The sequence below is a fragment of the Neolamprologus brichardi genome, chromosome 11 (assembly GCF_056152115.1).
Source record: "Neolamprologus brichardi isolate AB-2024 chromosome 11, ASM5615211v1, whole genome shotgun sequence".
NCBI classification, from domain to species: Eukaryota; Metazoa; Chordata; class Actinopteri; order Cichliformes; family Cichlidae; genus Neolamprologus; species Neolamprologus brichardi.
In genome coordinates, this window is record NC_142114.1 from 9,499,680 (window position 1) to 9,513,190 (window position 13,511).

Genomic DNA, 13,511 nt, shown 5'->3' on the forward strand with positions numbered 1-13,511 from the left:
TCAGGGCATCTTCTTCTTGTCAGCATCGCATGCTCAGGGAATTTCTCAGAGAAGTTGATGCACACGCTGATGATCTTCTGCTTCACAACAATGTGAGATGGCTTAGCAAAGGCAGGGCATTGGAGCGATTTTGGTCCATCAGAAGTGAAGTAGCAGCTTTCTTGGAAGAGCTGGACAGTCAAAAAGCAACAAACTTTTCTCTCTTTTTAAATGATGGGAAAAACATGGATATTGTGGCCTTTTTGGTTGATATCACTTCACACCTGAATGAACTGAATTTGAAGCTGCAGGGGAAGGACAATTCAATTTGTGAACTGATGACAGCTGTCTGCTGCTTTCAGAGGAAACTTGAAGTGTTCAAAGAAGACCTGCAAGGAGACTATGCACACTTCCCAACAGTGAAGGAACAGGTTCAGGGACAGAGAGATGTGTCCTCTTTTGTAGACTTTGTTGATAAGCTGATTGAAAACTTCAGCAAACGTTTTGATAGCTTCAGCTTTAGACAGCAGCTCACCATGTTCATAAAGAACCCATTTGCCATTACTGATGTCAGAGGGTTCTCAAAGGAAGTCACACAGCACTTCAAGTGGGCAAATGCTGGGCCTCTTCAAATGCAATTGATTGCTCTCCAAGCAGATGTGGCCCTGAAAGAGCAGTTTGGAAGAACTGAACCTGCCACTTTCTGGCCCCAAATGGTCTCTGAGACAGCTTTCCCAAATCTGAGGAAAGTAGCCCTGTACATCTTGACCATGTTTGGCTCCACATACAGCTGTGAGGCAGCTTTCTCCACAATGAACATAATAAAAACTAAATATCGTTCCAGGCTCACCAATGAGCACCTACACATGTGTATGAGAATGGCCCTGACACCATTCCAGCCCAGATTTAAAATCCTAGTAGAGCAAACTAAAGCTCAATTCTCTCACTGAACAACAGAAAGTGGGGAAGTGGAATATAAGGGGGTGAAAGAAAGAGAAACTGTAAAATTGTTAAAATGTTTTGATGTTATCTGTTGAAAATGTATTGAGATGTTAAGTCGAGATGTAAAATGTAAAGAAAAAGGGAAACTTTTTTTTCTGAAATTAAGCACTTTGTTTTAAGATGCACAATTTAGCCATTTTATTTATTTTCTCCAATTCATTTTAAACAGCAGCCCTATATCTAATGTAGGCCTACTGTGTGTTTCAGTGTTAACAATAAATTTTGTTGACATGTTTTTAACTTGTATTTTCATTGATTTGACAGTCTATTGTTCATACGTTCAGATATAAATTTTAAAAAAAAATTAAAAAGGTTGCTTCTCTATCACAATCATAACGTAAGTTAGACATTATGATGTCCTGGACCTCTGCTTGAGAAGATTTTCTCCAACTGGACCTCCTCAAATTTTAGTTTAATACCCCTGCTCTAGATACTGCCCCTTCATTCCAGCTGTAGTGAAACTATTGCTTTTTATATATCTCAACTGTTTAAGTTATATTACAGCTTAAAGTTATGATTGCATCCTAAAAGAGACTCAAAAGAGCTGTTTAGCTTCTTTAGGCCCATTTTTGCCATCCAAAGTTATCACACCAAACTCAACACTAAATCTTATAATCTCAGGTTGAACATCATGTTAGAAGTTTGGTCACATACGGCTCACAAACCAAAATAAATCTGGCAACAACCACGCCAAACTAAAGCATATAGAGTGTGCACTTTACTGCGATTTGCATTTAAATGCCACAGCTAACTCATGTGAAGCCTGGTGTTTTGATAAAGAACTATATCTGCCATGCCAGACGTGTTTGTGGAGGATGAGGTTTTCCCTGGCAGCCACTATGAATGGCTGTCTCTAGTATGACAGAGGGCCAGCACACAGAGCAGCTCAACATGGGTTGATGCATTCAGCATAGTGCTCAGGGACATTTCCTCACCCATGGAGAGGCCAAAACACATTTATAGATACACACGTTTCAGCAAGGGAGTGAGCATGACTAATGTCCCGGACTCATAAGCCAGCTGGATGCTTGAGGCTTGAGATGAGACATTACACTCCAAAAACAAACCTGAGACAAACCTCAAACAAACAGGACCGACACACTCTGAAACACTCTGCTCTGCCGAGCGCCCAAGACCTCAAAATCCAAATGTCACCATGATGAAGATGAACTCTATGTGTGGAAGAACACCAGTGCTAGTTTTTAATGCACCTGAAAGCATTTTCAGTATTTTTATACAGAATCTGTTGCTAAAAATAACCACAGTAGACTAGATGGAACAGAAGGTTATGAATCCTATATAGCCAACACCAGTGCTGATACTATGATGTCAGTTTTCTCCTTTCTCTCACAGCAGAACTATTTTCTTTAGATAGATAGGAAGATACACAGATAGACCTGCTGTAAGAATTTCTTAAACTAGATCTAAAAGAAAGTTCTGGTTTACCCCTAAAAGGCTTTTTCTAGTTCAGGTAGTTCAGACAGTCTGTATGAGAAAAAGACATCTTACAGTGAAATAACTGCAGTTTCTTACATTAAAATAAAGCAGACTGTTCCCAACACAGTTTAGATCAGGTTTGGGGAACTCCAGGCCTCAAGGGCCGGTGTCCTGCAGGTTTTAGATAACACCCTTGGTCAACTGACTAGTTCATTACCAAGCCTCTGGAGAACTTCAAGACATGTTGAAGAGGTAATTTAGCCATTTAAATCAGCTGTGTTGGATCAAGGACGCCTATAAAACCTGCCTGACACCCTTGAGGCCTGGAGTTCCCCACACCTGGTTTAGATCATACGCTACAAATCTGAAATCTGAAATATCACACTTAGCATCCAATTTCCACAACCATCTCCAGGGTTTACAGAGAAAGTTACACTGTGAGAACACTGACCAATGTTCGGATGGTTTCCTTCAGCAGTATAAAGCATCATGTCATAAAGCTCAAGTCATCTCAAACTGGTTTCTTGAACATGGCAATGTACTCAAATGGTCTTCACAGTCACCAGATTTCAATTCAGCACAGCACCTTTGCAACTCTGTGACACCAACATGTCAATATCGACCAAAATCTCTGATAAATAAGGCAGAAGTGGGCCCAACTGCGTAATACCAAGGTGTGCATAATAAAGTATCCAGGGAGTGTGTGTGGGTGATTTAGGATAAGAAAAAAAATCCCAGAGCTGTAAACCAATCTACTGTATAGAGCATTTGATTTACTTCTGGAAGTTACAGTGCTTGTGTCCTGCATGGAGGAGGTTCAGCAAACAGCTTAGAGCAGCAATAAAAAAGCAGATCATAAAAAAAGCACTACACAAACAACATTTGGCAGTGATTAGAGCTGCACACAACCACATATTGCAGGCAGTGAACTATGAATTCAAATGTGTCTCTAGCGGCACTTAAGGACCACTTGATCAGCTGTGCATTTAATGTGATGAACCCACCTTAGATTAAAATGCATTTGTTTTGTTTTTTTAATACAAACCCATCATGACCACTACAGAAAAACACTTGAAACACCCCTCTCAATCGGGATTACCATACACACATGCAGGTTCTGCATGTCTGTCTGTTCTCCAAGAGTAAAGACTCTAGATAATCTTGTCTGACATTTGGGACACAGTAGCAAGAGTAGTACCTTTGTACTGTTTTGTTACCCATCTATCCCCTCCCTTTGGACTCTTGTAGCCTCAGAACTACACACACACACACACACACACACACACAGTAATTCAGTAATTGTCCTGCCAGATGACCGAGACAAGATGACGTGGTTTACTGAACTCATGGCCACAATGAGGCACAATTTCTTCACGCACAAAGATGAAGAATACACAGGGAGCTGGTTCAGAGGCTGCATGCAGAAGGTCATGAATACGGCTGCATAAACACAGGCACATTTAGAGCAGCAACAGCGTGGCTTTTAAATTTCCGAGTGATTAATTCATTAACCGGAGAAGAAAAGAAAAGGGGGAACTACAAAAGTAAAGAGGTCAGAAAAAGGAAATGCAAGGTGAAGGAGGACAGAAAAGGAGACTCTGAACAATGGTGTCAAACCAAAGAACACTAGTCCAGTGATGCTGCCCTTTAACAATCAGAGCTTTTGAGGGTGGAGGGAGGGGAGAGGAGGTGCTTCACATCGGCGGTGCCAGGGCCCGTACCAGCTAGAGTCAGCCTCCGCCACGGAGACAAATGACTGAGCCACTGCACTTTTATACATGTGCGACTGGCAAATCCACAGAGGAGCACCAAACATATTCTCAATACTGCGTTGTATGCACAGTCAGCAGTGCTTACACAATCTCAGTGACAACATGCCATGTGTGCGCATCACAGAAGACTAAATCCAACATGCAAAAATTTGGTTAAATTTGAGTTGCTCACACTCACCTCAAGTTTGACTATAGCCTCCATTATCACAGGGATCAGTACAGGCACATTAAGATATTCACTTATCCATAGTGGTGATGTCACTATGAGGTCAAAGAGAAGCGTGGCATCTGGCAGAGTGACACACAATACTCGCACTGCAAGTTGTTGATGTAATATTGATGAGAAAAGTCATGAATAGAGAGCCCTACGTACATGAATTTTAATGTTTTATGCCAGTTTTCATTTTTACTGTCTATTGCATAAGCTGATACACTCACGAAAAGCTAAGAATCTGTAGCAGGCCAAATGTGAAGTATTTTTTTTCCAGTAACTTCAAAGCAACAAGCTGAAACATTAATTTTTATTTATGGAAGTTGTAACATGCTGCACAATTTGTTAAAGAGAAGTCGCTCAACGTTGATGCTATTTGTAACTCTAAGATGTGTCTCGGTTCATTTATTCTCCTCTCTCATTCTCAGATAAATAAATTATTAAATAAATTTGTTTCCAGCAAACAGCGAAGCCAGCTGATTAAAGAAGATATATAGCGATAACTGAAGAAAGCAGAGGGAGCTTTGTGGGTCAGCTGAAGGGCAAGTCAGTAAATGAAAAGCCAGCTGTGTACATCACACACACAACGCCGCATTAACTCCACCCAGAGACTAAATCAGATACTAAATATGCACCCGACTTCATGAGGGGGAAAATCCAATTTCCAGCGAGCATGCTCCGATTCTGTTTTAATTACGGCTCAATCTGTATTTTCAGGAGCTTCTCTACACAGTTAGTAATGAGCAAACAGAGGTGAATCAGTCTCAGCTACTCCGCCTGCTCCGATCAGCCAGTGCTCTCATTAACCTCAGCAGGCTCGAAGTAGATCAATGGAGTCTGAAGCAGCCTCGCCTGCGATAGAGGAGGACTAACAGACCAAATTTCCCAGAACACGTCCAATTTTAACAAAATTACAGAACAGCGCTAAAAATGGCTACTGGTATGTCTACGCAATACTTTTCATGGTTACTGACGCAGTCTGTGACTAACATTTTCTTTTACTTTAGCTAGCTAACTTGCTACAGAATGCAGCAGTAACAAACCACTTTTTAAAAAAGATCTCTATCTAGTCCGCGTCAGTACTCACTGCAGTATTTTCGATCAATTGAAGGCGTTTCAAAGAGTTTTTAGGACAGCCTGATAATAACGAATCAGAAAAGTTCAGCCTAGAAGTAACAAACATATGAACTAGTTCTTCAGCGTCACTCTGAGACGCTTTGTTTCTAATTTTAGAGATATTGTGCAGATGCAGTGGAAGTGCTACATAATTGTTTATTATGCACATTGAAGGACGTGTCCTTTCAAAATACTGGTCGTGCAATGTTTCAGAGAACAGAAGCATTTGTAGTATACTATGTTCACTGGCTAACAACATGCCCTGACCTGCCCCCCTCATCATATACAGCTTCAAAACAAAGATAGGTATGCTATAAAACACTTATCTTGAAGCTTCAGAAACAAGTGAGTGACATCAAAGTATCTATGTTCAACTTTTAGTCACTGTCTCTGCTCTGTAGTTAAGATAAGATAAGATAAAACTTTATTAATCCCTCGGTGGGTTCCTCTGGGAAATTTGGTTTCCAAAAAACACAACACCGACAGAAGTTACAGAGTTAACTGTTAGGAGGCTAGTTTAGCTCAGTGGTTCTTTAATGTTATCGGAACAAGGCACCATTACAAGTATTTCCAAGTCACAACTTGACAAATTATCTTGTATATAAATAAATTAAATTCCCCATAATATGTATACATGGCATCCTAAAATATGTGACTTAGCATATGCTAACAAAACTAACAAATTGCATTCTTTTTTTCCTCCTTTTTTTATTTTTTAGAGAAGAGGAGAACAGAAGAGGACGAGGAGGAGATGAGGGACGTGACATCAAAGGAGGTGAAAAGAGAGAATGTCAGATCTATAAGACACTCACTTTCAAATTTGTCAAAGTTAAAAAAAACAAGACGTTGTCACATAAATGGAAAAGTTACGTGACCAAGGCAGATGAAAAGGCAGAATTCAAACCGGCATACGACTCCATTGACATCAAGCCCTTTTCTTCTTAAGAGTTTTGGTCCTTCTGCTAAAGATAAAAATAACCAAACCGAATGAGAACTCAGAGTGCACTCATTTGGTTTATATTGATTTCATGCTGCAAAAGCCACCCCGTGCACATGACCGAAACCTTTTTGGTACAGTACAGTCTCTCACATAGTAGATTCCTTTTAGACAAGAAATAAACTGAAAATAGTGTAATCTGGCTAATGATTTGGCTAATGTTCTTAAAGCCTTTGTGGTTCTACTGAATGACATGTGGAGGTGAAGAGCTAATGTGTGGATTTCACCTGCTGTAAAAAACAGCCCAGTATTTCAGCAGCGTATTATTTATTCCCAATAGTTCTTTATTCAAACTGAAACAGCTCTCTGCTTTTAGTTTATGGTTAATGAAAGATTGGCTGTGTATAGAGAGACTGTAACAGTTCAAATGGTTCAATTATAGCAGATTGTGTAAACTCATATTGAGCATTCTTCACAGTTCGACAAAAGCAAGCCACATATATTACAGCAGTATTGGCTAAATGGGATCTTTTTAAGACAATATTAAGTGGACAAAGGGAAACAAATTAGATTATTAAAGTGAGAAAGGCATTTCCTAAATATTTAGTATACTTAAAGTATTTAATGGAACAATATTTGGTTGATATTGATTCCTGCTCTTAATTAAAATCACCACAAAATGACTATATGCACTAAATAAATTTAATTGGACACCAACACAATAAAAACTATATCTGCTGCTTTGTGCAGGGATATTTCCATTCCAGTCAGATCTTTCATCTTCATTTGCTTATTTATGAAGCCCTATTGTAGCTAGAGACAATTTCCCAGGAGCACTGCTACACAGCGTTTTCACAGTAGCTCCAGAATTGGTTCCTCCGAACAGAAGGCAGGATTGTTCCCCACACATTTCAATATGAGGGGGGGAAGACAAGAGATCCTCCGGCTCCCTCAGGCTGCCTGTCATCATGTAATTTTGCATGATAACAGAGCCCCTTACATTATCCAGCTAAGGTTATCTAAACAGATTCATCACAATAAAGCCATCTTAAAGTGTGAGTGCAGAAAGAGGCTGCTAAGAAACCAAGCATTTACAAAGAAAAGACAATCTTTTCAAGCCAAATGCTCTGTAGGAAAAACACAGCTTTGATACACTCTCATACACTGATACGGTCCAACCAAGCAAAGTGTTGAGACTAGTTCTCAAGCCTGGGTGGACAGTTAAATGTTCATTGCCCAAAATAATGGAGTAACAACCCAGTACAGAGCCTGTAGAGAGTACAAACAATCTATCCAGGCAACCTGAGCCTGGTGCCTGCAGTACTCACTTTTTGGACAGCTGTATGAATTTGATGGGAAAATAAATGGACCAGTGAACCACGGTCATACCAAAGAGGAGTCCTTTGTAATGGATGCAGCCAAAGTGTGCCGTGGATTTATGGAGAGGGAGAAAGGTGAAGTGTGCTTCTCTGCGGTGGCTCTCTGTCAGAATTAAGATGTTTAGTAGGACACAAAACTGAGCAAATTGTAAACCAAAATGTCCTGGAGCGTTCACATGGCAAACAATCAACAGGCAACCTGTGTGCGCATACATCTGCAGACACTATGCACTAAAGCACATTGTTTCCACATTTCTCTTATTTCATGAACAAAGTCTTGTTTAGCATTAACACATGTACACATTGCTTGTTTGCTCACTTTTCTGTGAGCAAACAAGCAATTAGCAGTCCCTTTAGCAGTAAACCAACAAATGGGGTGGCCACTTCCACTAAAGGGTGGGGAACTCCAGGCCTCAAGGGCCGCTGTCCTGCAGGTTACAGATGTGTCCTTGATACAAAAACAGCTGATTTAAAGACTAAATTACCTCCTCAACATGTCTTGTAGTTCTCAAGATGCCTGGTAATGAACTAATCATTTGATTCAGGTGTGATGACCCAGGGTGAGATCTAAAACCTGCAGGACACCGGCCCTTGAGGCCTGGAGTTCCCCACACCTGCACTAAACGTATTTGATAAGTGGAAGGTCCCTTTCTTTTTTAATCATAGAAGTCCCCACCAAGTGACCCCACAACTTGGTAGGAACTTTTGGCTGTTGTCAGGTCCTGGGTACAGGTAACAATTCAATAGCGTACAGAACGCCTTTTAGCAGCAATAATATGAAGTCATAATTTTCTGAATGACTTTATTAGTCTCTCATATCATTATGGATGAATTTCGGTTTGCTTCTCTTGACAATGTTGCTTCAGTTCATTGAGGTTTGCAGGCATTTGTTTAAGAACAACATTTTTAAATCAACCTTGGGCAGCTGTGGCTCATGTTAGACTGCAGGCTCTAATCTTAGAGTTGGTGCATCAAACTCAGGCCTCTTAGTGTGATAAAGTGTTCTTGGCCAAGACTCTGATCGCCAGAGTTTCTCCATTACAGACCACCTACGATTTAGAAAAAATGACACAACCTAAAGCCATCTTGCCCCAAGATTTTTGACCAGGCCACAATTGCTAAGCCTTTCCCCACCTGACACTACACTTCCTCTCCTGGTTTCTATCCACAGCTGCTGTTCATTTCTCCTCCCCTCACCCTGACAGCTAAAGGGGGCCCGTCTTGCTCTGCTGTGGGCCTGCTGGAAGCTAGGGCAGGTAATGGAGTCATAATGGGCTTTTAAGAGCCATACAGCCAATGGTGGTGTTTGCCCTTCAGTGAAAAAGAAAAAAAAGCACTGCAAACAGGAAGTGCAGTATGGAGACATGAGTCATGATGCCTGCTGATGACCACTACACCCTACAACACGCTCCAATAGAGACTGCTAACCTGCTGGTCATAAACCACTCACATTGGGCCAATATGATGGAAATCCCTCATTTTCCTCCTTTGTCCACCACTTCAGAATCACCTAATGGTACTAAATTACTTCAGCCTTGGTGCACAAGCCAGAGCAGCAATGAGTTAGAAACTGATAAGAAAACGTGATTTTTACACACTACCCGAGGCCAGCGCAGACTGAGCAAAGATCCAGTTAAACATTAAGAGTTAAAGCAGAATCAACACATTAATAATATTGAGGAGCTCAGAGGTGGTGTCCTTTCGATGAAAAACCTCATTAAACCAGTCTGTTTGCAGGAAAGGCTAAGCAAAAACTTAGCTGACATGGAAAGGGCAAAATCTTAATCAATCTAAATACCAAACTAATTATTTTTCTCCCGTTTTCAGTAATGAGTGTGGTATTCAGTTGAGTCATTTATGTTTTAGGCTGCCTTACAAAGAGATGGCTACTTTAACCTGTATCCTAAGTTGTGTATACCTACGAGCTGCCAGAACTGCTACGTGGCCTCTTAAAAACACTTATGTCAATAGTGGACCCTTTAAGTCTTTTCCACTCCGATCAATGGCGAGTGTTTAACAGGAGGGACATTAATTACCGAGGTTGTAGGAGGAGGAGCATATCGAGTGGATCAAACCTGATGAAGCTTCTGCGTGGTATACCTTTCCTGCTGATAATCAGTGAGAACAAGCAAGAGTGGTGGTTCTCTGGTGCTGCGCACACAGGCGTGATTGCACACTCAAACAAGCTTCCATGACATAACATCATTATGGACAGAAAAATTTAATTGTGCCTTCATTCACATGCACGCATACAAACACACTGCAGCTGGACTGATAAGTTTGTTTTGCATTATAGGAAATCAATACTGACCTTTCTTAGAAAATTAGACATTTCGATTTCTTTTCTAGTGATTTCACGCTTCAATGACTTTGTATTTCTTGGATAGTCACTGAATACTATATTAATTGTTTTTGTTTGTAGTCTAGTCTCTCAGTTTATGAACAGCTGTTACCAAAATACAAAGCAGCCTAAAGCACTGCATGTTCCCCCAACCTTACTGTGTGAAGGTTAGAGAAGTGCAGAAACCAGACTGGACCAATTCCTCCTTCTCCAGAGCATCCCCTGGGTTTGAGTGGTGGGTCATTTAAAGACATAAATGTAAAAGTCATATACCCAACAATCAGTCTCAAACTTCACCCCCAATGGCAAAATTATTGCCCAACACAAATTTAACACACATTACATGTTTGTACGAGTTCTTCGTGTGACCAGTGTAAGGGGAGGTTTATTTCTCTATAAAAGAAACATAAATATGGAGTTATGGCAAATAGTTTGTTGCTAGTAGTGACTGAAACACTTTTGAAAAGATGTGGTCAAATGTAAACCATATACAGCCAGAGCTGCTCAAAGTGTTTGCGGCTTTCAATAGCTGGAATGTTAACAGGCCTGCTCTGCCGTTTTATCGAGTGCCCAGCATTGGATTGTATCTTTGGACAGTATTTTGCCCTTCTCATCTTGTGACAAAACTATGAATCAGAAAATCTTAATAAACAGAAGATATGCAGGCAGATCAGATTCCCGTATATTCTTTGGTCCTCTTATAATTAGTATTAGTAGTGATATGGTAACTGAACCAAAGTGCTCGTAACAGTTAGGGCTCAAAACTTTATATAAAATGATACAAAGGAAGCTTGGAAAAGTATTGATGACACATTTAGCCAGCTAGTTGCTAATATCATCACACGTTTTTTGAAAGAACATCAAGTAACATTTCCATAGCTAAAAGTCAAAAGGGATATTTGTCACAACTGCATAAATGTCCATGTGATAAACTGTACAAACATCTTTACTTTTCTAAGCTAACGCTACCAATAAATGATAAGTAGCATTAGCTTAGAAAGCTAGACCTGCCAATAACAATAATAAGCTTCTGAATAAGCTTATTCTGAATATGGACTGAGGTGATTTGGCAAACTCATTTGCATGTCATAAAAAAATTCATGAAACGTAAATAAATAGAGACTAGAATGTTCTACTGGTCAATGCCTTCTGGCAACTCTAAAGCTAGCTTAGCTGCTAATATTCAAGTTTTAGACCAGAAACAATTTAATTTAATTATTATATTATTCATAATATTATAAAAAATATTTTCTTTTAACTATGAAAAACTAAAGAACTACAAAGAAATAAGAGTTAAAATTAAATATTATTTGAGTGTTTTAACCTTAAAATAGATTATTTTGGTTACAAGCAGTGACTGAGCCATTTACAACACTGCTCTCAATGAAAATCAGTCAGTCAAAAGTGGCTAAAGCAAAAAAAAAAAAAAAAAAAAAAAAGTAGCTTTTGCGATTTTCTTTTGTGCTTTAGCCACTTTTTAGTCCATGCATGTGAGCCAATCATTCCTGGCTTGGTATTCACCAAGCCTCAACGTCCCAAAATTCAGGTGAGGAAAGTAAATACGCTGCACATATTTTCCGCTTTGTCTCTTGGGTATTTTAGCTGCTTCTAGGCAAAAATACAAACTTCAGCAGGTGGCTAAAGAGACCTTAAATCACTGCAATTCAGCGGCCGATGGCTTTGGATGTTTAGCAAGAGCACATATTGTATGTGAAGCCTTAAACAAACAAACAAACAAAATAAACGTAAACAATTCCCTTCACCCTGGCATGGTGCATCTTTACACAGTAAACAAGAGCCAACAGGATGTGTCACAGACTCTAGTTGTTTCACTGACAGTAGGGACAAAAAGAAGAAGAAGAAGAAGAAGAAGAAAAAAAACAGACTATGTTGATTTTGTTGTGTTAGAAATTTGATTTCTTTTCTTTAAGCAGAGTGCCTTACAGTGCAAAGTCCACCAGAGAGATTTAATCTGCTTTTTTTTAAAAAAAAAGACATAGTCAGCATATTTGCACGCACAACTGCAATTGCCTCTGGTTGCAAAAATAATCCCATACATTCTAATTTGCAAAAGCACTGACCCCTAAAATCAAATCATAACCAACCTACATGGGTCTACTCCTGTGGATCAAACTCAACTGCCCTCATCTGCTGAGCTGCAGTATTACAGAGGCATTATTTGTAATACCTGATCCTTTCACACGAAACACATCACCGTGAATGTGACCCAAATACAAAACTTTTCTAAACTATAAGAATCAACAGAAAACTTTGGAATGATTGGAACAGTACTTTTAAGAAAGGCTGTCCTTCATAAATCATTGCTAACTTTTTTAAAACCAGCCAGACGCAGCTAAAAAATATGATGGATATTCTGTAAATTGACTGATGCCAGCTTTGACTCTCATAAGTGGACATGTATGGGTTGGGAAGGCCTCTATTCAATCTTTAGATTGCTCCAGAGCTGATTATGCACACTACAAACTGTCATTCATTTTCTCATCATCAAGTGAAAAACATACACATCTCCTCGTCTGTCAGATGGGAGTATTTCCAATATGTAATATGCATGAAAATTTTAATTCAAAGACCTCTTACCAAAGACTTCATCTTGTTGTTCAGGTTCTGCTACTGCCGTTTCTTTGGGTTCAGGTGACGGAGCCTTTAATGAGAACACAAAAACAGATTGAAGAGGTGAGATGCTGAGGTGCCATGGCAACAAAGCAAAGACAGAGACAAACAGGCCAACTGTGTGAGAGAGGGGCGATGAGAAAGAGAGACAATGCGAGGGGGAGGTAATTATACCCATTTAGTATTTAGGTGCTTTATGAGAACAGAATTAAGCTGAGACCCTTTTATTCAACTTTCATAAAGAAGTGGATACATCATGTGCACACTGGAAGCTGTTGCAACACTGAATGTGTGACCGGGACTTTTTGTCAGGATTTTATCTATTTATCATCTGTCTTATTTTGATTGATTAATTGATTTATTACATGCATGCACTTGTGAATCTTTGGCAGAAACTTGTCTGGAATGCATATGCAAAAGGACATTATTATGGTTTCAATTATTTTCATGTTATTTGCTAATATTCATTAACAAAAGTTAAGCCAAAACGCAGAAGCAGCGAGTGAAAAACTGAGTACATGCTTCCAAAGGAATTAAGAGTATAAGTAGCAGCCAGGTGCTACTAATCAAATGCATTGATTGATCAGCAGCAAGTGTGAGCACCTGTGTAAAAGCAGATGTTTTGGCAGTTTGCAATGTGTGTTAACACAATGCTAGGAAGGAAAGAAATCAGCAATGATCTTCGAGGAGCAGTTGTTGCTCCCCA

The 13,511-nt window shown here is 39.7% G+C and overlaps 1 protein-coding gene across 1 annotated transcript in view; it reads right to left on the reverse strand.

Annotated features, from left to right (window-relative positions):
• Positions 1 to 13,511, reverse strand: part of LOC102798151 (myelin basic protein-like) — a 51,195-nt gene that overhangs the window by 8,375 nt on the left and 29,309 nt on the right. Inside the window, exon 3 of the mRNA XM_006794871.3 lies at positions 12,773 to 12,836. Coding sequence (XP_006794934.1) covers positions 12,773 to 12,836 — 64 coding nt within the window. The remainder of the gene's footprint in view (positions 1 to 12,772; positions 12,837 to 13,511) is intronic.